Consider the following 26,077-nt stretch of genomic DNA (forward strand, 5'->3'; position numbering starts at 1 on the left):
ACCAATATTTACCCTTTGAGGAAACTCACTTAGCAAGTCTATTTCAACTTTAACCCTTGAACAACTTGGCCTGGTTTGATTTCAAGTTGCCATACCCACTTGTAAGGGTTTTCCTACAGTTGAGGCGCCTAACGAAAAAGTTTGGAGGTAAATATAGAAAAGAGATCCGTGCAATCGGGATAGTAGTTTCTTCATCAGGATCAAACCTTGGAACTCACTTCAACATACGCATTGGATACCACCAATTCAAATTGATTAATGTTGAAAGCAAGCTTTGATAATATATTAACGTAATCTTCTAGCAAAGTTGGACGTGACAAAACAGACCTATTCCTAAATAGACCGATACTACATTCACCTTTCAGTTCACATTGTTTGGGAATAAGTTTGCGGAGTTCCTTGATGTCAGGCCAGCCATAAGAAAACTTTCTGATGACTGTGTCCTATAGATTCTCTCGCAATATTATATGCTCTCTCTTTTTCATCCTATAAAACCCTAGGTTCTCCATGTAGATACATAACAAATTTTTGAGAATAAGTAACAAATTTTGAGAGAGACGAGGAAACAGAGTGGTGTTTAATGGTGGTTGAAGAGTTGTTGCGTATGTTTGTGATGGTAGGTGTTGTGTAGGATGAATCAATGGTGTCAAAGATGACTGGGCACCCTCCTTGGCTGTGACGGCCATTGTTGCCGGAAAAGGAAAGGTTGTTACTAGGGTTTCGGCTAGGGGTTAGGTTTAGCTAGGCGGCGAATTTTTCCCCTCCTCTGATTATGTCTAGAAATAAATATCCTACAAAATCTGATATGGAATGTTTTGTGAAGCAAATATGACACTTGGAAGAACGTAACAAGTGGAACAATTGTTTCAGGAACACAATAACACGTTTACATTCACCATAGGCCGGTGCTTGACAATAGATTCAAATACGACTAAGATTTTTGTATAATTAAAAAAAATTAAAAATTTAGGAAAAGAAATATCAACTTGTGAGAAGACTTCGTCATGAGTTTTTTTTTATTAAACAAAGACGGGAAAGGGGAAGGTTTTAACAGTCTCCTTTGCATGTCGTACTGAATTTTTGATACAAAATTTAAAGCAACCACCTAACAGCATATATACCTTCCCTTCTCATTGAAGGGATGACTTCTAACAACTTTTTTATCCCAAAGGAAAATTTGGTACACATTTCTATGTTTCATCTCATATCACTGGAGGGTGACATATAGCTGCAAAAGCAACTTAACGCCGTCAAATAGTTCCTGCAATCACAAAGTCTTCCTTTAAGATATACTTTTCAACCACATCTTCACAAAGAAGGCATGATACAAGGATTATTAAGGATTCTGGACAATTTTTGGGTGAGTTGCAGCATAAATAGAACTGTTTGCATCAGTGTTGAGGTGGGAAAGAAGATGTTGAACATCTGGACGCAAATTTTCTGCTGCTCTTCCAAAAAGAACCAAAATTTCTGATCTGGGTTTACTAGATGCTTGCACTGCCCCTCCCTGCCCCTCGTAATGAATAACATGATGCCTGAGGAAATTAATTGTTTAATCAGTGAGGCAAAAGGGAGCCATAACTGCTGCAGAATAAATTAAGAATGTAAAAACAAATACATCAAAGAAAGCCACGAAAACACAGAAAACAGAAAAAGTTTCTTACAGGAAGTCGATAAGATCAGAGATTTCGGTTGCTTCAACAGATACTGGCAGCTGTGAGTTCCTCCCAAAGACATCCACCAAAATATTCAAAAGCAGCGACAGTGTCTGCCAGATGGTTTTGCAACATATGAAAGGGAACAAGATGGAAACAGAAACGACTTTAACAATGTGCCATCTTTCCTAACTTCAACCAATTTCAAAAATAATAAATTGAAAATAAATGATGAACATCTTTGCATACATAGAGATATTCATACTTCCGGTCCATGAGAAAGTATCTATGAGAATGTACAAAATAAGAGATAAAAATCTGGAGTCTGATGGGATCCACAATCAAAATGCAGATATCGTTTTAGTAGGTTGGTAGCTACCTTAAAGCTAATTCATGATGAATCCTCACAATGCAGATATCATTTGTACGTGCTCACCTAAGCACGCATTACATCCACACTATGGATTTACACCAGAGATCAACATTGAGCCATTACTTGTTTACTCATTATGGATGGGCTAACCAACACCATAGAATAGGTCCCAAAGTTTATAGTATATGTTGAATATTTTGTGCTATTGACTAAACCAACGAGGGTGTAAATCAGAAACTAGAACTATGGATAAACACTAGAGAATCAGGGTTTTAGGGTAGGTAGAAGTAAGACTGAATATATGCACCACAAGTTCAGTTAGCATAAGAAAAGTGAAGTATTAGAATAGGAGAGAGACAGAATTTTCGGATTAAAGAGAAAGAACTTTCGGAGTAGGGATTCAAACCCTTGGCTCTGATTTCAGAGCAGGGACTTAAACTCTTGGCTCTAGTAAAAGAAATTTTAGAGTAGAGGAAAAGATTCAGAGTAGGGACTCAAATCTTTGCCTCTGATAGAAATCAAGATGAGAGGAGGGCACCAGTCGCGTACAGAAATAGCAGCGCGGGTCGCCGAAGAGATGGTGTTACTTGAGTTGAGGGTCTTTCGGAAACAGCCTCCATACCTCCATGAGGTAAGGTCTGCATACACTCTACCGTCACCAGACTCCACATGTGGAATTACACTGGGTATGTTGTTGGTCACCGAAGAGAGAGTGGCACCACAAAGGTCGCCATAGAGATGAATGATGTTTGAAAGGTGAGAGGTGCATCTATTGTTGGAGAGAGGAGTTGTACTAGATACCGAAAGGAAGGAGAGGAGACACAAAAAAAGAATAAGAAAGCAGCATAGCAGCCAGAAAACAAAGAAATCTCTTCTTCTGCTTAAGAGTTAAGACACCGCAGTCCCATAGCTAATATCAATAGTTGTTGATTCAACAGAAGTTCTTCCTTGCTTTTTGATTCAACTCCGCTGCTAGGGCGAGCTAACTCCAAAACCCGTCGTCAGTTCGGATTGCAAGCGCAAGCTGTAAGAAGAAAATTGTTGCCAGGAGCGGCGACACGACGACACACATTGGTCGGCACCGCCTGTCGGTAGCGAAAGCTATTTGTGTGTCTACCAAGATCTTAGAGGCTCTAATTCCATGTAAAACAATTAGAAAAGAAGAGATGCTGGCAATGAATTGCTTGATTATTCCTTCAAGCATGTTGAGTTTAATAAGTGTTTACAAGTAATCCTAAAAAGGAAAGGAAAGTAATTCCTATTTCTAATGACTCACTATAAGGACTCTACCTTTTCTATGTATACATGGTATGGGGTCTTTCCACATTAATAATTTCCTATTTTTTAATTTTTTTTCAATTCTCTTAGCGCTGACACTATCCATCACTTCATTTCTTATACCCTATTGCCTTCTAGAGCCATTTTGGTCGCACCACTCAGCAACTTCATGGTGCTTGAAATGGGCATAACTCGGTCAGTTCGAGACGTCAGAATGTAAGCTAAGCTTATATAAACCCATGTGAGTATGAGGTGAAATGGAAGACAGCATCAGCACCTGTAAGTCGTACAATGACGTGGCGGACTCTACCATCTCTTTCTGTTCGCTTCCAGAGGTGCTTAAATGGTCATTATCCGGGTGAAGACATGGATGGGATTAGGTAAGGGATTGTGGAACTTTGTTTTATACTGCATACTTAGTAATTAATCTAGTTCTTTCATGTTTTCTTTTTATATGGCAAAACATGGACTATTATGCAGGAGAATGGTCAAACCTGAGCATATAATATCAGCCTATCAAATTTAAGAAAAGATAAGAAAATAAGCTAGGTTACCCTGAATATTGTAAATCAGATTCAAATCGCCAAAGTTACCCTTTACTGGTCCCACATTAAGAGAAAAATGAACATTAACTCGAAAGAATTTGTACCTTACTAAAAAGGGTGTGAGCATTGGCCAGCCTTGGAAGCAAAGGACCCATAATACGAAATGCTATTCTTAATACCGCAACAGATGCCACAGGCCTAAGGTGCTTAATGATAAGATGTGTTCCCTCGAGCCATTCTTGTGGGAGGTTACAGAAGAAAGCATGTAGCAATGCGACAATATTACCTAGAAGACCAATGATTACATCAGTACTAGAATTCCATGTAGCAGAAGACAATGTTGAGAAAGGCAAATAGCAGCTAAATTATACCTAGAAGAAGAAAAAGAACACTGTTTGAAAGAAAAACACGATGCAATAATATAAGTACCTCAAATGCAGTATTATTAAAAGAGATCACTTCTTACTTAAAGTGACTGAAGTGAGGTGAGGGTTAATGCGCTTCAGCATGTCGACATGATGTGGGTCCAGTGATGTGCTCACATTTTGCGCACAAATGCATGTCACTTGAGGCAAGAAGCAGTAATTTTGTTCGAGCATTTCTTATTTTTAATTAAGAAGATTGTTCAAGGAATGACAAATTGAACAGCCTTTAGGGGTAATATATAATGAAAATTAGGGAGAGACTAAATTAAGGAGGACCCTAGAAGGATGCTTAGTACTGGATTGAAGGAGTATCAGTTAATTCCAAAACAAATAAAAACATATGATGTTTAGATCTATCATAATCCTTGCGACGCCCGTGTCAAAACGACATGATTTGGGTGTGGGTATGGGATCCACACTCGATATGGTTAAACCTAACTTGGATGCTTTGACCACACTTCTGACCAAGAAATATAGTTTGATCTTGGACTTATATCATATATATATTCACATAAAGTACTACAGCACTTTGCTATTATACTAGATTTATGAATAAAATATGATACAAAGAATTTAATTATACTAACTTTAATTTACTAACTTCAATTACTTGTTATATATATACTTAAATATGTCGTAATATACATTTATTAGTTGTATTTTAACACCCATACCTATGGTCCTATTTGTATCCCTGAATCCTAAGATTTAGGTGATGACGAATCTGACTTCAACATCCGCACCCCTGTTAGGTGCCCACACCCGTTTCTGAGAAACATAATAGTAAACTCATTTGATAACAAGATGGAGCATTTTAGCAGTATGAAGACATGGCCACTACTGCACCATGTTGACTTTAGTGAGACCTGTCTACTGGAATTCTTCAATACCCTGCTTTCAAGCTAAGATCTGACAACCGTAGTACTCCCTACGTCCCAAAAAGATCGTCATGATTCGGGTTAACTAACTAATGTTCAGTCTGAATTCGGTCAAACTAACTAACTATTTTGTTAGTTTGTAATTTTAGTCCCCATATTTGATATGATTTTGATTGTCTTAGTCCATAGAAGCTGTGAAGGGGGTGTACGTAGGGCTTCCAGAGGAGTACATTGTTTGTTGAGTTTGTTATATTAGATTTTAGCTGGATTGCAGAAGAGGCCCCCTATCTTTCTATTATTACTTTCTTTATTTATGCATTAGTCCTTTCTTATTTCCTAGTATAATAGCTCTGTAATGCCATTTTTGGTGAACTATCAAATGAAGTATCTCTTAGTTTTCTCTTAGCTTTCTTCTTCCTTTAGCTTAATTCCATTTTTAGTTCCTGTTTCTTTTCAAAACTGTATCAGTGGTATCAGAGCAATCATCCTCCGCTCTGTGGGCATTCGTTAATGGCGTTCCAAAATCCTATGTATGCTTCTAATTTCACTTCCAACCCACTTCCAAGTTCTAATGCTTTACCATTCGGTAGTTATGGAACATATCCTTATGGGTATAACAATACAGGATATGGGGGTTATTATCGCGGGTATAATCAGCAACTCAATCCGACATATCCGCAGTATGCATACCAACCATCGGAATTCTCCACTGGGTTCTCTAATTTTCAGTCATCTTGAGGTTATACCAGCATGAAGAAACACGATGACTACAGTCCGCATCCATTTACAGATTACAGTCCATATCCTAATGTTGCTTACTGCTCTGCCGTTGCTCCTGTAGATTCACAGTATCAACGAAATTGCAATCAGTGGGCAGATAGTAACTCTGTCGTTGATGGGTTTCTTCTGAGTGACTGTCCTATCAATGAGAAGATTTCGACTGCTGTCAATAGTAGCACCAGCAACGTGAATGACACACAGCTGAATGATCTAACTACTAATTCAATATCAACTGCTTTGTTTTCCACATCTAATGAAAGCACCTCAATTTATACAGATGAGAGACTAAGCAATTTCATGGATGTTGCGATTCCTGAAGCTTCACTTAAGGGAGATATGTTGGGGGAATTGGAGCAATTGAAAGAGGAAAGGCATAACTCTCTTGAGCACAAGACGTTCGATGAAATGCCAGGTAGAGAGGTAGCTGGTCATTTACAATCGGAAGTGGAAAAGCACTCCTCTCTTGAGCACAAGATGTTTGATGAAAAGCCGATTAGAGAGATAGCTGGCTCTTTGGACATATTAACTCCTAAAGTCTCTTTGTGAATGGAAGAGTACATTGGGAGAAAATATAAGCAATACAAACAATGAGAACAATTTGCTGAAGGACGAAAATGTTAGTCTCCTGCTCAGAATATCGGAACTGGAGGATGCATTAGCTGAGAAAGTGGAGGAGCATTGGGCTTTGCCAATCGAATTAAAGGATGTGCAAAATGATACTTCTACTCAAATAGTTGCCTTGATAGAGGAAGCTAACAAGTCCAAGAAGCGGATAGAACTACTGCAGACTGAGAAAGACCAGCTGGAATGTGTAATTGAAAGAGGTAAACAAGAGTCCGCTCAAGCTTTGGAACAAGCAAGGAATCAGCATACAAAATTATCGCAAAAGATTGTGGATCGGGATATAAAGCTGAAAAAGTATGAGGAAGCTTTTGGAAAATTGGGTGAACATCAAACACAACTTGAAGGAAACTGCAAGAGTACAAGGAAAGTCTCAAATTAGCAGAAATGAAGATTGAAGGGATAGTAGAAGAATATCGGAAGAATCTTGAAAATAAAGATCAGAAAATAGATGAACTAGATAACAAGATTGAAGAACTGAAGATGGACTTAGAAATGAAGGGCGATGAAATGCCAACTGAAGTGGTATTTAGTTCTTTTCACAGTTGTGTTACTATCTCTGAGAATTTGATAGAAACTGGCCAACTGGAGAAGACGAGGACATATGCTGAACCACAATCAAAGGTTGTTGATATAGAAGCCTCACAGGAGGAGGAGAGATTGGAGGACGTCGAACCTCTAAAAGGGGAAGCGAGTACTGATCTCGAGATGTTGTTGGAGTCCGTAATGAACCCACCTACCGCTGATGAATCATAGAGAGAATATGGTAAGAGTGGAGAGCAATATAATTCGACTGACTTTTCTTTTCCTTTCGACATGAGTTTGAGCACTGAATTGTATGCTGCAGTTGTATTACTAGTTACCTATGATGGCAAGCCGAAGGTCAATGATGTGTTAAATTGCATCGAGGGTGGAGATTCTATTACATCTTCAATCGGGGAAGTCCAAGCTCGGAGATACATTGGTGGAGGAGCTCCTCTTCTCATAAGTTCTTCACAGAAGAATCATTCTGGTGAAGCACTTAGCTTGGTTCTTGCTCAGCCTGGAGTTTTTGTTACTAGTGCTGATTTCATCAAGGGAAAAAGGCAAAATAGTTGCAACCCTTGCAGAAGGAGAGAGTGCCGAATTCCATGTTGGTCTGAAATTTTCACCAGGTTTATTCATTAGATTTGATGTCCCTAGTACAGGGGAATTATCAGATGCTTTCAAGAAGCATTTTATGACATATAGAGGTTGCTCGTTTTCAGAAATCCTGATTGGTAACTCCGTGGGGAAACCTTTTATGTCTCAGGAGTGCTTGCTTAGGGGCGGTTCCTTACAAAAGAGGATTGAGTTTCCAATGTCAAGCGACAGTTTCTCGTTTTCACTAAACTGTTGCTGTGATTTATTGGCAAATGACGTACACTGTCAGTTATTCTTATTTGATAAGGATATGATGGGTCTTGGAGTTTTTCCAATGGGGGATGAGCTTTCCCTTCAAAGGGTAAGGACGTATGGTACTGTTTATTTAAACTATGTTGTAGATAATAGTGATGATCTGCTAACATTTGGAGTTTCTGAGGGTGATGCAGTGGTTCCAGTTGCGAAGCTTGCTTGTGCTCGTATTGATGCCATTTACTCAGTTGTTCTTGTTGCATTTTCAACTGAATTTATTACTCTAATGATCATGAATTACAAACAAAAGATTTTCATAACATGCACTGCTGTTAGGAGGGGATCCAACTTCATTTATCTCAAAGGAAGTTTTGAGCCTATTGGATACATTATTTCTGGTATGCTTACAAATTGTGTAGTGCTGACAGTACTTAAGTTGGGAAGATCCATTCATAGCCTTGGACTAAAAGCTTACATTATGAGTAATATAATTATTGAGATTGCACTTGCTAATATATGCAAGAAAGGTGGAACTGTGGGAGATTGCAAGAGCATATTTCATGAACTTGAGAGCTATTTGATTAGTTTGGATGTAGAAGCTGGTGGTGCATATAGAGCTCTTAGAATATGTAGGCTTGTCTATGAATCCATGAGGAATTTTTTTGAAATTAAACCACGAAATATTGGAGTTCAAAGTTTGTTCCTACATGAACCATAGGACACTAGGTTCCATGTTCTTGCTTCAAGTATGCTTGCGGCTGCGGGAATTGCTATGGCTTTGTCATCATACTCAAAAGTGATAACAGGAATTCAAATTGGTCTTATTGGTGACAAGTTCATTATGAAGCCAATAATTCTGGAAATGGAAAACTCACAACTTGATTTGTTATTAACAGGCACCAAGAGTGCAATATTATTGATTGAGAGGTGTTGTGGTTTTCTTCCTCAGGACATGTTGCTTGACTTTGTAGGAGTTGGGCAGAATGTTGTACGGGGTTACATCAGTAAGAGTGAAGTTCGCGGGTCTAATAGAATGATGTCAGAGTTGTTAGAGAAGGGTATTGACATCAAGAAGGACGCAAGATTCATTTCGAAAATGCTCTTGTTTGCTGCAGGCCAGATTGATTCGAAGAAAAAGACCTATATTTGGTGATGCAGAATTTCCATTTGATCCAGGTGATCGTTGGCACTTATGCTCTTGTTGTAAAAGTTCCTTCCTTGAGGTCAAGGAAGTTTTGAAGGGGGAAGTACTGATACGATTTTGATTGTCTTTGTCCATAGAAGCTGTGAAGGGGTGTACGTGGGGCTTCCAGAGGAGTACATTGTTTGTTGAGTTTGTTATATTAGATTTTAGCTGGATTGCAGAAGAGGCCCCCTATCTTTCTATTATTACTTTCTTTATTTATGCATTAGTCCTTTCTTATTTCCTATAATAGCTCTGTAATGCCATTTTTGGTGAACTATCAAATGAAGTATCTCTTAGCTTTCTTCTTCCTTTAGCTTAATTCCATTTTCAGTTCCTGCTTCTTTTCAAAACTGTGTCAATATTATTCAACTAAAGACATTTGACCTTCAATTCACAAACATGCACTCCTAATATCTGAAGTTGACCAAAGCTAACACCTAACGGACTCTAAATAGTTAACAAAATTCTTATTTAAAATATCAAAAATCAAAGAGAGAACATAAAAAATCAAACAGTAACAGAACTTGATTACTCTCACCCTGGTCCTCTGGAACATAATACCTATTAATGGATAAAATTGGCTAGCTTTCTGGGCAAGAGCATAGGGTCGTGAAGTGAGATGAATTTTGGTGGACCAGAAAAAAGGAGTGTGGCAAGGAAGGGGGCAGGGCGTCGTGGTCATATGCTGGCTTTTGTGCTCCTTATATCCCCATTTCTCTGCCTAAACTCAACTCCTCCGAATGTTTCTTCACCCAAGATGATTTTATCTCAAACTTTCTGATATAGTGCTGGCACAAGCTTTTTAGAAGTATAGGCTTATAGCTGTAACACTCCGTAAATCCGGGCTAGGTTTGAATGTGTTAAATGAGTATTAACGTGATATTTTAGCCATATGAAGTCCCATTGGGATGAGTTTGGGTGGAAATAGTTGTTTCGGAATCAAGACGAATAGCGAGGTGCATAAGATTCGATAAAATCGACTAAGTTTACGGTAGCTCTGCCTTCCGTTGAGAATTTGGAGAAGGTTCCTCAATGAAAGTCGTAGATCTTTCAAATATCTTTCCATCCATACAAGGTGGAGGCGAAACGGACATCGGTACAAGAAGTTATGTGCGATTTACGAAAGGGCTGTGCAGAGCCAAGAGTGGCACCTGTTCGTCGCATGGGTGCGACACGTGGGAGCCCTTTCTGAACTTTTTTTGGCCTTGTGCGGCACCCATGCGACGCACAGGTGCCGCACATGTCGGGATTTTTCAGTTTTGCGTTTTTATTATATATTCAGTGTTGGGGTTTATTTCCCCAACTTCCCCAAACACGAAAAATGACCTAGAAGGAGATAGAACTCGCCCCAAGCCTCAATTGAAATTCCGGCCAGAGCTGCCGGATAATTTCCCCTGAAAACGTTAATACTTCAAAAAAGGACTGAACTGACAGACCTCGAAAAAAGTGCCTGAGAGAGAATAAGACATTAAATTTTTTTTAACTAAACCCAATTTTCTCTTTGAGAAAAGCAAAAGAAAAAGTTATTTAATTCTTCTTCAGTTCGTCTTCTAATCTTCTTTCTTCTTCTTCTTTTTTTCCGGCGACTTCTGCATTTTTTTTCCTCCTCCTATTTTCTTCTTCTTTTTCTGTACGCAAGAGGACTAGACTTTCTCCTCTGTTTTTTACTTTTTCTATTTTCTCCTCTGTTTTTTTTTTTTTTTTTCCCCTCAACTGCACCAGTGAGGCAGTGACTGTTTTGCTCCTGTTTTTTCTGTTCAATAATTGTTAACTTTTGTTATACAGTTATAAACAGTAGGTTCAAATTCAATGGCATCGTCAGACACTAGCAAAAAAAGACATAGGTTGGAATTATGGTACTAAAGGCTCAACAAAAGATCAAGTTATATGTAACTTTTGTCAAGGCACTTTCAAGGGTGGAATTGCTCGTCACAAACAACATTTGATTGGTGGTTACAAAAATGTAAAAAAAATGTACAGTTTGTCCGCCTGAAATTAGGGAAGAAGTAAAAAAGTATGTTGAGAGTAAACAGTTGATAAAAACTCAAATGTTGCACCAAGCATCTTGGTTCATCTCTCTGATGAAGATGATGAAATGAATGAAGCTGCTGAAATGATGCCTCCTCCCACAAAAACTCAAAAAATGTCATCCACTGCATCATCCATGGCACGGACCGCCAATGTGAAAGGTCCCCTCAATCTTTATTACCCGCAAACATCACAGGCAAAGGGAAAGGGAAGCAGTAGCACGGGAATGTCTGATTCATCCAAGAAGTTGCTGAGAGATCGCGCTGTAAGTGCTTTTGCATTATGGGTATATGATGCAGGGCTCCCTTTTAATTGTGTGAATTACAAAAGTTTTGATAAATACATAGGCCATAGGACAATATGGCGTAGGAATGAAACATCCTACCTATCACGAAGTTAGAGTTACTCATCTGAAAAAAGAGGTGGAGAAGATAGATGGGATTATTCAGGAAACATAGATTGAAATGGACAGAGTTGGGGTGTTCAATTATGATGGACAAGTGGACAGCACGAAATGGAAAAATGATCATCAATATTTTGGTCAATTCTCCAATAGGTAGTGTGTTTCTTGGATCAGTCGATGCTAGCGATGAATCTACGAATTCCACCAAAATGTTCAACTTGTTTGAGAAGACTATTGAGCAAATTGGACCGGAAAATGTTATTCAAGTTGTTACTGATAACGCTAGCGAGAATGTTAAAGCGGGTGACATGATGATGGGTGTGTACCCGCACATTTATTGGACTCGATGTGCTGCCCATTGTATCAATTTGATGTTTGGTGACATCTTCAAAATAAACCCGTATGCTTCAGGTGAAAAAAATAGCTCTAACTTTCTTTATAGCTTATACTATATGCTTATTACTTATTAGCTACTAAAATATTCCTTTTACAGTTTTTCAGAAGGCCGTTAAGATACATTCTTACATTGCTCAGAGGCCATTGTTGTTAAACATGATGAGAAGATATACGAACCAAAAAAATTTGGTGAAACCGGCTAAGACAAGATTTGCAACGGACTTCTTAACTTTGCAAGCTCTTTACATGCAAACTTGAGAACTATGATCTTCTCAACCGAATGTACAGAAAGTAGATTTGCAAAGGAACTTTTGGGGAAAGAAGTTGTTAGACATCTTACTTCTACATCTTTTTGGAATGATGTTGTTAGGGCACTTAAAGTTGGTTCTCCTTTGATAGTGGCGCTTCGCTTGGTGGATGGAGAAAAAAAACCATCAATGGGCTATATTTATGAAGCAATGGATAGAGCCAAAGAAGCTATTGAAAAGGGTTTTAATGGGAAGCAATATGAGAAAATTTTCGAAATCATTGATCGGAGGTGGTCGGACCAACTTCATAGACCTTTGCATGCAGCAGGGCATGTTTTGAACTCGGGAATGTTTAGACTTTATTAGGAGAAGTGTGGGACAAGTGTAGGACGATTACCTTGATTGTGTTGCTAAGATGGTCCCTGATGTAAAAACACAAGATGCACTAGTCAAAGAGCTTCATATATACAAACATGCAATTGGGAGTTTTGGTAAGCCTCAGGCTATAAGAAACAGAGACAAAAGGTCCCCTGGTAAGTGGGTTGATTTAGTTGTTTTTATAGCTTTATTTAAGTTATTTGACTTATTTATAATTATTAACCTTTAAATTTTTTTTTTATAGCTGAATGATGGTCGGTATTTGGTAATCGTACTCCAAACTTGCAAAAGTTTGCCATAAGAGTATTGAGTTTGAGTTGTAGCGCATCTGGATGCGAGAGAAATTGGAGCGTGTTTGAACATGTGAGAAGAAGATTTATTATATTCTAATTTCTATATACATTATTATTAGTATCTACTAATCAGTCTCTACAACTTATGCGCAGATTCATACCAAAAAGAGGAATAGGCTTGAACTATCGCGTCTCAATAATCTAGTGTACATTAAGTACAATAGAACATTGAAGCGTCGTTACGATGTTGGCGATACCATTGATCCAATTCAGTGGGATAATATTAATGAAGCAAATGAATGGTTAATTAGATGCCCCGAAAATGAAGAAGAGGAACTAGTATATGAGGGATGTGATCTTGATTGGGGTGTTGTTTCTAGGGCGTCTGGAATTGAGGAGAATATCTATGGTCTTTTGGGGTTTGGGGGGAGGGGGGGGAGGGGGGGGGGTTTCTTCAAGTTCAAGGTCACATAACAAGGGCAAAAAACTATCTACTACTACAGGTTCAAGTCGGTCTCGGTGCTTAATTGATGAAAAACTCCGAGCCCGAGGAGGAGCAATATACTGCTGAGAATCTTGGATATCAAGAACTTGGAAATCTTGAAGATCTTGAATTTGAATAGACTTTTAGTATTGCACTATTGCTTGAATTTTAATATTGCTTGTCTTATCACTTATGAATTATTGAGTCATTCAAGTTCTAGACTTTTAGTATCTACTATCTACTTTTAATTTTTGAATTGAAATATTTGCTAATATGTTATTGCTAGTGAGATATTGATTATTTATATATGCAATTAAATATTTTAATTTTTTGGTATTTATTGGCGCCAAGACTTCAAAAAGGCACCTTAAGGCGAGGCAAGCCCTTGTCGCCTTTTGTCACCGCGTCCAAAACAATGGTCACAAGGGTAGTGCTATTGCACGAGACTTTGATCTTCAGGGTGTTGGTCAAAGATTTGGCGCATAACAATACAATGAGTATTTCAAAGAAGTATCTCAGAAAGAAATCAAGTATGGGTAGTTTAGCTCATGTTGAGGCCGACAAGAGAATCATGATGAGAGAAGCTCATTGTTAGCAAACCTAGGAGTTCAACTTTTGGACCCTGAAAATAGTAGAGTTGTTGTACAGAACAGAGTCAAATCCTTCTCAGTAGTTGAGCAAAAGAGAAAATCAGTTTCATGATCCCTATCTATTACAACTAAAGGAAGGGATTCACAAGCATAAATCCATGGCTTTTGAACAAGGGGGAGATGACGGTACCTTGAGGTACCAAGGCAAATTATGTGTTCCAGATGCAGATGGACTTTTGAGAGAGGATCATGTCAGAAGCCCACAATTCCAGGTACTCTATTCACCCAGTTTCCACAAAGATGTATCATGACCTTAAGGAAATTTATTGGTGAAACGACATGAAAAAGAACGTTGCAGATTTTGTGGGCAAGTGTTTGAATTGCCAGCAAGTGAAAGCCGAGCACCAAAGGTCTGGTGGGTTGGCTCAGAACATAGATATTCCCATTTGGAAATAGGAGATGATAAATATGGACTTCATAACAGGTTTACCTCATTCATTTCGGAAATATGATTTGATTTGGGTGATTGTAGACCGACTTACCAAGTCAACGCACTTTCTGTCTATGAAAACCACTGATCCAGCAGAAGGTTACGCCAATCAGTATATTCAACAAATCATCAGACTGCAAGGGACCCCTGTGTTTATCGTTTCAGATCGTGATGCTCAGTTCACAGCAAATTGGATGGCTCGAATTGTTGGGCATAATTGTCAGGTATGCCGGGGGCCTTGTTCCAGCAATCAGTCAGCACTTCAGTATTCTATAGAGGCTTCATAGACTAAAGTTGCAGTCAGCCAATGTTTAGCAGGCTTTTATGTTAGCCATGTTGGCTACGTTTCTATACTTCAGACTTATTTTGCATTTATGATTATTCAGTTAGACATTTCAGCAGCTCAGCATGTTTATATATTATATTATGCATTCAGTATATGTCCCATGTTGGTTCACCAGCCATGTGATTCGCCCGGTCACATGGAGTCAGGCACCGAGCGTCATGTTATGCATAAGCCATGGTTCGGGGCGTGACAATAGCAACCTAATTGGTTTACCTCTAAATTTTTCTTACTACACCACAATTCTCTTCGCTCAACTTTTTCAGTATCACGTGCAATCTTGATAGATAAAGCTATTGGATTATTTACAAATGGGCAAAGGAGATGATGATTACCTTTGTTTCCTAACAATCTAATAGTAAGTGAATGGTTAATTTTGACTAACTTGAACATGTGTTCTCTGGTGAAAGCAGTAGGAGGATGAACAGGAGGTCGGAGAGGATGGCAAAGTTGGAGGAGGAAGTGGCATCATCATCAAGTTCTCCTACTCCTTTTCTTTTACTTCTATTTTCCGCAGGTTTCCGACTTTCTGTTAACTTCAAGTAGTAAAAGTGTTTGTATTGCTCAATTAAAGGCTAAATATGTGTAGTTAAAATAATATGGAACTAAAACCAGAATAACGCATTCCTTCAAAGACCAAAATCATTATTTTCACTTAACTTTTTTCACAATTTTTTTTTTTTTTTGGATTCTCATGATCACCATACCAGCCGATAGACTGATAGAGGTCAATCGATAGAGACAAAGGGGGAAACAAACAGGTAAAGCTATTCCAGATTGGTTAAAAAAGCGTACCAATGGCTGTTGAGGTATTATCCTGTGCAGCCCAGGTGGGGTCTAGTAGAGCATAGCTAACAGCAGATTCTAGTTCGCCCACTGACCTTTTAGCATCAGTAAGCCACCAACTTTCTTTTATTACGCGTGCAGCTTCAACATATAGCTGCACATGAAACTCTGGAGGAAGTTGTGCCAAAAGAAGACCACATGCTTGGATCAACAAGCAAGACAGCTGCTGGCAAGTATAACCACTACGTGAAACAAAATTAGAAGTATTCATTCCTGAAACCGATGGAGTCATCCTAGTTGCACCCAAAGAATCAGTGCTTCCCCCCGAAGGAGAAGTAGGCAAAATAGAGCCTTGTCCAGAACTAGCAGGAGCTCCATGCAGCCCATTGCTGGATTGGACAAGGGTTGGTTGTATGTGAACAACAATTTGAACAAGAGATGAGACAATCTGTGACGGCGAAACAGGAAGAGAAAGTAACTCTATCACAGCTGTTTCAAGAGTCAGCTGGGTGAATGTGCCAGGATCTTGCATCTGATAATATGGTTTCTGCCCTTCAGAGGAATTAGTTGGCCCAGGTTGTGATGTTGCTTGGATCTTTCCATGGGGAGCACGGGTAGAATTATTTGCAAAATCTCCCATTGCTGCACATTTGGAGCTGTTATTTAAAGCAGGAATAACATGATTCACCACTCCTAACAAAAGAGTAGCAAAGTAATCGAATGGTGGGCACATGGCTGCATTTGATGAGTTGATATGTTGCGGGAATGACTCAGAAAATGGTATCTGAAAAGGAAAAAGAAAAGAGAATGATTCAATAACTACTAAAGAGAAGGGCAAAAACAACTAGCAAGTTACAGACCATCAACCATCATCACCTTTTTAATATCTAAGATATTCAATATACGAAGTATTAGCTTTCCAGGAAGATGACCGTAGAAATAAGCAAGTATATCACGAACAAACGTGAAGTTCAGAGGATAGTAATGAAGGAAGGTCGAATAAACTTGAAGAACTCTATCAGCCGCATCCATAGCGTCATTTTCAATGAGTCTATATATGATTAAGGGGATGATTGGAAGCAGGCGTGCAGCAATATCATCAAAAAAAGTTGGATACCTGAAACCACAATGAACAAGCAAGAAAGGTTGACAGGTGTATCCTCGAAATGTAAAATTTGAGAATGGCAAAATAAATTTCTACCTAGGAGCACAAGAAACAAGAGCTGATACATATATAGGATCAGCACAATAATTGTTAAAATTAACACTGAGACAGCATCACTAGTAAATTTCAACAAGTGGAACATAAATAAATGAGAACCTTCATGACTTAAGTAGTTTCTTAATGAAATTTCACACACAACTTACCACCTAAATATCTCAATAAGGAATAACTCACACTTCACTCGTTGCTAACCCCTTGGCTAATGAAACCCTGAGAGGGAGGGGGGAGGGGAAGGGTCACAAAAATGAAGAGTAGAAACTCCACTCTGAGGTAGAGTATCTCCCACTCTTCATTTTTTTTTTTTTTCTTTTTGATAACGGAGAAATCCGCAAGGGTCAGTGGCGCAAAATTTGAAACTCGATTGATAGTGGGCCTGTCCGTCTACCTTCACTTAAACATCAAGGTTTTGTTTATGGCAGGTTAGAACCCGTGACATGCGCCCAACCCACATCATGCGCTCTTACCACTTGACAAGGCCCAGGAGCATTTCCACTCTTCATTCATTCCACCATGTTTCAGATGTCAATCAAATTGCCACCGTTTTGCTAGAAACTCTTGCATTTATATAATGGCATAAATTTCTAAATTTCCATTGACGAAAAAATGAATGAGTTCTACAGAACAAAAACCTAGCAGTTCCCTGATAGGTTAATTTTCCAGGTAGATACAATGTTTTTCAACGGTTGACTACAATATTTTATTAGGAAAACAGTTATTGGATACTTGCTTTTGGCCTCTTTGATTTAATAATAATTAAAGTATTAGATTACTGCTATGAGAAAATATCTACCTGTCCAACAGATTTCTTGATGTCCGAATTTATTAATGGCATGAAACAACTCACAGCATGGGTCTAGCTAATTGAGCCATTCGATAAACTCTACTTGAATCCATTTTTATTTTATTTTTTAGATTCAGTAATATATTAATTCACATAGTATCTTGAATGATTGAGAAGAAAGAAAATTTATCACACCAATCACTTGAAAAAATCTTTTTTTTTGGTCGAACTAGTAATCTTTTCTATTCGGTTCCCCATTTATCTTTCAATTACTAAAATTTACTCATTTAATGTATGAAATAACTGGGGAATCAAAAAAAGAACATAGCCAAATCAAGTATAAGATGGAGTTATAACATGTTGCTTTTACAGTTTGAGCACCAAGTACAATTGTTATCTCTATTTTCCTAAAATAGAAAATGTAACCACTACTGTTGAACGCCTCATTTCACTCATCAAATAATATTGATGCGAAAGATAACCCTCATCTATGATTATTTTGAAAATCGGGGAGTTCCTTCAGAATCTATGTTTAAATCCTTTTATCCTTTTGCCTCCTCCAAAGTGGACTGCTAAATACAGAAGACCAACAACAACAACAGACCCAGTATAATCCCATCAAGTGGGGTCTGGGGAAGGTAGAGTGTATGCAGACCTTACCCCTACCTTGTGAAGGTAAGGGGGCTATTTCCAATAGACCCTCGGCTCAAGAAAAGATGAAAAGGCAGCAGTAATAATAGGCAGTAACAGCAGCAAGATAGTAAGATAAACAAGATAATAAGAGGTTGTGCTAGAGATCTAAGAATAGGCAACGTAAAAAGATACTAATACTCCTGGTACGGAAAAGAAATTCGCGAGGCAACCTACTATCCCTCTATCCTGATGCTCGACCTCCACACCCTCCTATCAAGGGTCATGTCCCCGGTAAGCTGAAGCTGCGCCATATCCTGTTTCATCACCTCTCCCGAAGACTTCTTCGGCCTACCCCTCCCTCTCTTCAGACCCACCACTGCTAACCTCTCATACCTCCTTACTGGAGCATCTGCGCATCTCCTCTGCACATGACTGAACCATCTCAACCTACCTTCTCGCATCTTCTCCACCACGGGGGCCACTCCCACCTTATCACCAATCACTTCATTCTTAATCTTATCACTCATGGTATGCCCATACATCCATCTCAGCATCCTATTTTGTGCTACCTTCATCTTCTTGACACGAGCTTTCTTAACTGGCCAACACTCCGCCCCATACAGCATAGTCGGTCTAACCACCACTCTGTAGAACTTGCCCTAAAGTCTAAACGGCATATTATTATCGCATAAAAACACCGAATGTGAGCCGCCATTTCATCCATCCCGCTCCAATATGATGTGTGATATCATTGTCAATCTCTCCACTGCCTTGGATAATTGAGCCCAGATACTTGAAACTTCCTTTCTTGGGGATAACTTGAGTAGCAAGCATCGCGTCCTCATCCGCTACATGAATCACGTCACTGAATTTGCACTCCAAATATTCTGTCTTAGTCCTACCCAACTTGAAACCTTTAGACTCCAGGGTCGGTCTCCAAACCTCCAGGTTCGCGTCTCGTCAATCCGTACAATATCATCTGCAAATAACATGCACCATGGCACCTCCCCTTTAATGTGACGCGTCAGTGCGTTCATCGCCAATGCAAACAAAAAGGAGCTAAGAGTGGATCCCTGATATAGACCCATTATGACTGGGAAATGTTCCGAGTCACCCCTCACTGTCCTTACCCGAGTCTTGGCTCCATCATACATGTCCTTAATCACTCTAATGTATGCTACAGGAACACCTTCCTTCTAGACATCTCCATAGAACCTCCCTCGGCACTTTGTCGTATGCCTTTTCTAAGTTAATGAACAGCATATGCAAGACTCTCTTCCTCTCCCAGTACTGCTCCACCAACCCTCTCACAAGGTGAATGGCTTCTGTGGTCAGTTACCCCGGCATGAATAAGAACTAAGAACTGATTCTCTGAAATAGACACTTTCCTCCTCATCCTTGCTTCCACCACTCTCTCTCAAGCTTCTGTCGTATGGCTCAGAAGCTTGATACCCTTATAGTTGTTCCTTGTTCTTGTACAACGGATCATTGTACTCCGGCACTTAGCATCTTCTCAACGCATGTGACGTCTAAAATGACATTAAACAACCGAGTAAGCCACTCCAACCCTGCCTTGCCTGCATTCTTCTAAAATTCTACCAGGATTTCGTCTGGCTCGGCCGCTCATCCCCAACTCATCTTACGCACAACCCGCTCCACTTCCTCAACCTTAACGCGCCTACAATACCCAAAATCGCGGTGACACTCGATGTGCTCCATGCCACCCAGTACAATGTTCCTGTCCCCCTCTTCACTCGAGAGTTTATAGAAGTATACCCGCCATCTTCGTCTAATATGTGCATCTCCCACCAATACTTCGCCTTTCTCGTCTTTCATACACTTAGTCCAGGTCACGGGCCTTCATCACCCTCGCCTTGGCTAGCCTGTACAGCTTTTTGTCCCCGCCTTTTTCCCCAAGTTCTTCGTACAAACGTCCAAACGCCGCCGTCTTAGCCGCTGTTACCACTAGCTTCGCCTCCTTCCTCGCTTCTTACATTGCTCCCTATTCGTCCTCTTCTTTACCTCATCTTTGCTTTCCACTGGCTAGGAATACGCCGCTTTCTTGGCTTCCACTTTACCTTGCACCTCATTGTTCCACCACCAGTCCCCTTTGTGTTCGCCAAAGTAACCCTTCAAAACCCCTAGCACCTCCCTAACTGCTTCCCTAATGTTATGATGTATTAGATTCAATATAGGATTAGAATAGTAGAGTCTTGGAGTACTTTTGTAGATATGGTTTCAGTACAACCTATGTACTGTTTTGCTCATATGGAATACAATACAGTTACCAGTTTAAAAAAAAAAATGTTAGGTGCCGTCGTGGCCCACATACTACTCGCGTCCCCGCTACTCCTCCAGGCCCCCATTGCCCGCAATTCCTCACCCAACTCCTTCGCGTTGTCCTTAGTCAATTCGCCCCACTTAATCTTCGGTTGATCATACACAACCCTCTTTCTCCTCTTGCTCTTAATCTCTAAGTCCATAACCAAGAGGCTATGTGGGTCGTGAGAAAATACAGAAGACCAATAAGAGATAAATAAGTCAGATAATTATTAATGACAAAAACATTCATGTATCTTGGATTATTTTGAAAACCAGGGTTCCCTGAGCACCCACTTTAACCCAGTTTATCCTTCAAGCTCCTCGAAGATTAGCTTGACAAATACAGAAGACCTTGTAACTGAGTGAAGTTTGAATTCAGGACTATGGTCGCTCGTAAATAAAATCATAAGCGGATTGTAGTTTTATGATAATTTCAAACTGAGGTACCCGTAAGATAAAATCTTTCCAATAAGAGATGTGTCCAGTTTTCCCTTGGAAGCATATCTGAAAAAGTAAAGCTTCCTAAAGGATGTGACTTTGGTGTGTACAGAAGCGTTCGAGGCAAACCTTATTTGCGAAAATCTCAAGGGAGGATAGCTGAAATTACTGTACGACAAAAACTAGAAGCTTTATCAATTGTTCTTCTCATTGAATTAGAATCAGTGGAAGAATGGATATCCTGAGAAGTAGCTTTTCAAGAAGTCTTTCAGCATCTTATTAAATGCTCAAAGGGAGGCAAATACATAAGGATACGGACAATCAGAGTTCTCATGTGTCCCATGTGTGTCCAATATATGTGATAGATGGCATGCCTCAATGTACTACTAAAATTTTCAATGTTTAATGGATCGACAGAGAACGTGTTATACCCTGCATAATGGATAAGTTTCAAATGATACAAAGAACGCGTTCAAGGTTACAAACATGCATGACAGGATCTTTGGCGGAACCGGGTCTAAACAAAAGGGGCATCTGAGTGCGCTAAGCTTCCGCTACGTGCAGGGTCCGGGCCTCCGGGGAAAGGCCTAACCACATAAAGTCTATTGTAAACAACCTGACCTTGCATAATGCGAGAGGGGGTTTCCCCTGCTAAAGTTGTTCTCACAATACTTATATATAGATTATGGTAGCATGTACTGAGGCTATCAATTTAGCAAATATTTAAGTTCCTCTGTAGATTTCAATTGAATTTACTTCATTTCAATTGAGTTTAAGTATTAAAAAGTGGTTCTCTTAAGGGGAGTAAACTCATTGAGTACTGGTTATGGTCTTATAAATTGGGTGATAAACATAAATGGAGTATATTTCATGCATTTTCCAATGCTCAGCGCTCAAAAGACGTACGTTGCAGCAAATAATGTTGAATTGGATTGATTCTCCAAACTAAATGCCAAATGGGTTTAGTTGTACTTGTCAACCAAGTTAGCCAGAGCGTCAGGAAACTGCCAAGGATGACACTAAAAGGTGTCGCTAAAAAAATTTCAGCACCTTTTATACATAGAGAAGTAAGAAAGCACTATCTCCAGTTACATGTGTAGGTTATTCTCTTGGATATCTAAATGCAGTTCTAATACATCAAACAGAAGAAGTTGAATCTCAACACATTTTTAATTCGATCAGGAGAATCATACAAATCTATCTGAACCAGTATCAGAAATACATTTGGACAAGTAAATGTAAAACTGCTATCCTGAAGATAACACATTGGATAACTGAATGTAATCTAAAAGATCATCTCGATTCAATTAAAATTGTACCAAGTCAAACATGGATGTATATCTTACTCCTTTTAGATAAAATAAATGTTAACTAACAAGTATAACAATGGTTATAGAAGATCTGAATAAACACTGGATATAGAGATATGTGTACTTAGCTAGCCACCAAAGACACACATTGATGCAAGCCGAGCTTCATCAAGAACATGCACACCAAGCCGAGCTAGGGATCACAACTTTGGAGTCTTTGAGGATGCTTGGAATGAAGGCTTGAGGCTCAAGAATGTGCTAAAGTGGAAGTACAAGACTCCACTTGGAAGAATTAGGGAGAAGATGGCTATGGATGCAAAGAGGCTATTCCATAAATACAAACCATCATCCCCTAAATCATGACTTAAGAAGGCCTTTATTTCATTAAGGGTATTTTTGTAATAAGCCTTGGTCTTTAGTCTTAGCCTAGCTTAGTATAAATACTACACTATATCATTTCATTCCTTAGCTTAGATTTTGAGAATATGAATATTAATGTTGTTCTCTAGAGAGAGACTTGAGAGAAGCTTGGTGAAGCTTTTGTTGATTGCTTGTTTGGAAAGGTGGGTTGCAAGGGATTGCTACAATTCCCTTAAAGGTCTATCTCATAGATTAGGTGCTTGTTTTGGTTAATTCAATTGAGATCTTTAGCTTTAAAATAGCTTTGGGTTGCTTTTGATTCCATCTCTTGTGTCTACCTTCTTTCCTTTTACTTTATTGTTCTTAATTTCTTGTTTCCGCATTTCAACATTGTATCATACTTGATCTTATAGTTAAAATCTAAACCTTAATCAATTACAAGGAACTTTTTATTGCATATAATAATGGCCAAGATATTACCCACGTATCGGAAAAAAAATGTTCAGCTTGTTACCTTTCCTTCCATGACAGATAATTTCCAAGAGCTTTCTGCAATTCCGCACGCTTGAAAGGTCCAGAAAAAAGCCAATGCTCAGGTGGGCCACGATTCATGAGATAAAGTTTCACTCTTTGTTGGAGCTCCTTACTGTCAAGTAAGTTAATCTGTTTGGAATTTTAACAAAAAAGTATCAAAAAATGAGAGCAAACCAAAAAGAGAAATATTGATGTACCAAATAAGTCACTATTTCGATAAATTGCAACATAACTATTTTACTGGAAAGTGACCACTGTGAGAAGGAAAGAGAAATTGAGAGAGAACAAAGCTTGAATATTCCCTCTAGCCATTGGGATTTAAATAGCTAAGTGTACATAATCAAAGAAAGGAAAGAGAATCAAAATACATATTTAATGGAGTAACAAGTTATACTGTATTTACAAAATTCTAGAATATCCTAAAATATCTATGAGATTCTAACACTCCCCCTCAAGCTGGTGCACATAAATCATGTGTACCAAGCTTGTTACAAATGCAGCTGATATGAGAACCAGTGAGGGACTTTGTGAGAATATTCACAAGCTGATCATTTGACTTCATGAATTTTCTATCAATGTCTCCTGAGAGTATTTATTTTCTCTGATGAAATGAAAGCTGATCTCAATGTGTTTAGTTTTCTCATGAAACACTGGATTTGATGCAATATGAAGAGCAGCTTGGTTATCGCACACAAGTTCCATTTGAGTGATTTCTCAACTTCAATTCTCTGAGAAATTGTTTAATCAAAATAAGCTTGCAAGTTGCCATAGCCTTTTCTCGGTATTCAGCTTATGTACTAGATCGAGCAACCACATTTTGTTTCTTACTTTTCTAAGACACCAAATTGTCTCCTACCAGAACACAATATCCAGACAGAGACCGCCTATCAGAAGGTGATCCTGCCCAATCAACCTATGTGTATATTGAGTGAATACGGAATGATCACCCTCATTGCAAGTCATACCAAACTCCTGAATGACCGTGCTGAACTTACCAAACCATGCTCAAGGAGACTTTCAAATCATATAGGGACGAACGCAGCCAACAATCCGGCATAAAAGACCATTGGAGTTCCCCTAACAAACAAAATTAGGTGGTAGCTCCATGTATACTTCATCCTTAAGATCACCACACAAAGCATTCTTGATGTCCAATTCATAATGTCCAACTAATAAAGAGGCCAATGGCAAACAACAATCCTGGATAGAAAAGGACTGACAAATGCTATTTTAGCCACGACGAATAAGTATCACTATAATCAAACCAAAATATATGAGTATCAGCTTTGGCAACAACGGGTTTTAATTGATCAATTTGACCATTTGACAAAATACACCCACCGACAATTGACGGTAGATTTACCTGGGGTAGAGGAACAAGTACCACTAGCATATAAAGCAGACAATAGTGTTGTCAAAGGCGCGCTTAAGCCCTGAAGCGAAGCTCAAAACATGTTGAGTGCTTCGCCTCGCTTTATATGCGCATCAGTGTCATCATCAAGGCTCTAAGACATATTTTTCCTTGCCAACGAGCCACTCTTGATGAGGTGACACCAGATCATTGATATTTCACTTAATCGTAATGTTTTTACAATTACTTTGTCCATATATTTGTTAGTCATGCTTATTGTTATTAGTCTTGGACTATACATATATATTTTTGTATGTTCGCACCATTGCGCCTTTTTTCATTAAAGCTCACGCTTTATTTGCGCTTTTGCGCTTAAAGCCCCAGCTGACCTTAGAGCTTTTTTGCGCTTTTCGCTTTTGATAACACTGGCAGACATCTCGTTGAGATGAGCTAGCACTTCACCTCTACACTTAGGGATAGAAATAGAGGACACATATGACACAAAGGCATAATAGGGTGATGACAAATGATGATAACTCGGTTTAAGTATAAGGGATTGGGATTACGAGTGTATAGATTACCTCTCCGAGTGCGATCAGTGGACTCGGAGGAGGCAAGTCCTCAGTAGGGGAAGGATCTGGTACATGAGGTGGATCATTTGGACATGATGTTGGACGTGGAAGGCGATAATAAGTCAAGCGTGGTGGAGCTATAGAAGGTTGAACTGGAGTTGTAAGTTGTGGTCCTTGTGGAGCTGTAGGTGATGGAGATGGAGTTGCAGGTGATGAAACTGGAGATGTAGAGGAAGATGAAGGAGAAATAGTGACTTAATCTCCAAAAGATGGAACCGGTATCACCTTAGAAATGTCTAAGTGATATAGATCTAACGCGTGAAGCCGGAGGACAGACTGTTTTGGTGGCACGTGGAAGCATTGGAGGTCTTTTCGGTGGTGGGTTTTCTTCGGATGGGTCGCACAACTGAGATTTTGGCAATGCTACTGGTTTGTGCACGATGACAGAAGTTGACAAACACCTTAAAGGCTTAAACGGTGACAACCGTCGGAAAACTTGCAAGGCGACCAACGCCTCTCTTGAATGTTGTTTGTACACTGCGTAGCAACTACTCTTCTCACCCTAGCTCCAATACGCGTGAGAAGGAAAGAGAAATTGAGAGAACAAAGCTTGATTATTCCCTCAAGCCATTGGGGTTTAAATAGCTAAGTATATATATACTAAGAAAGGAAATAGAGTCAAAGACATAATTACAGGAGTAAATCAAGCTATACTATAATTACGAAATCTTAGAATATCTACGAGATTCTAAAACCATTTTTAATGTGAATGAAAAGCTCTTACAATCATGGTTCCTGTAACACCCCATATAGATTTATTAAATGCATTATAATTGATCACATTTTTTCTTGTGAATATTTTTCACCTTTCTTGAAATTTGAGTTTTGACATTTATTTGTAAGAAAACCCCTTTTTGTGTAAAGAAAGATTTTTGTATTATACACTGATATTGGTTAGCAAATTAGTAGTACACTATGGGGTCCAATGGGAAAGTGA

General features: G+C 39.0%; 1 protein-coding gene across 4 annotated transcripts in view; it reads right to left on the reverse strand.

Moving 5' to 3' along the window:
- Positions 1-986: 986 nt before the first annotated feature.
- LOC132067126 (mediator of RNA polymerase II transcription subunit 23) overlaps positions 987-26,077 on the reverse strand; it is a 69,758-nt gene continuing 44,667 nt past the window's right edge. For 2 of the 4 annotated variants that reach the window (XM_059460251.1, XM_059460253.1), the window contains 6 exons: positions 23,138-23,286; positions 16,431-16,671; positions 15,564-16,338; positions 3,956-4,137; positions 1,665-1,768; positions 987-1,535 (listed from right to left, as the gene is read on the reverse strand). In XM_059460251.1, the coding sequence (XP_059316234.1) occupies positions 1,337-1,535; positions 1,665-1,768; positions 3,956-4,137; positions 15,564-16,338; positions 16,431-16,671; positions 23,138-23,286 (1,650 nt within the window). In that variant the 3' untranslated portion in view covers positions 987-1,336. Of the gene's footprint in view, positions 1,536-1,664; positions 1,769-3,955; positions 4,138-15,153; positions 15,305-15,563; positions 16,339-16,430; positions 16,672-23,137; positions 23,287-26,077 lie in introns of those variants that run through there. The other 2 variants (XM_059460252.1, XR_009417051.1) reach the window with 2 other exon arrangements.

This window comes from Lycium ferocissimum, chromosome 8 (genome assembly GCF_029784015.1).
Source record: "Lycium ferocissimum isolate CSIRO_LF1 chromosome 8, AGI_CSIRO_Lferr_CH_V1, whole genome shotgun sequence".
NCBI lineage: Eukaryota > Viridiplantae > Streptophyta > Magnoliopsida > Solanales > Solanaceae > Lycium > Lycium ferocissimum.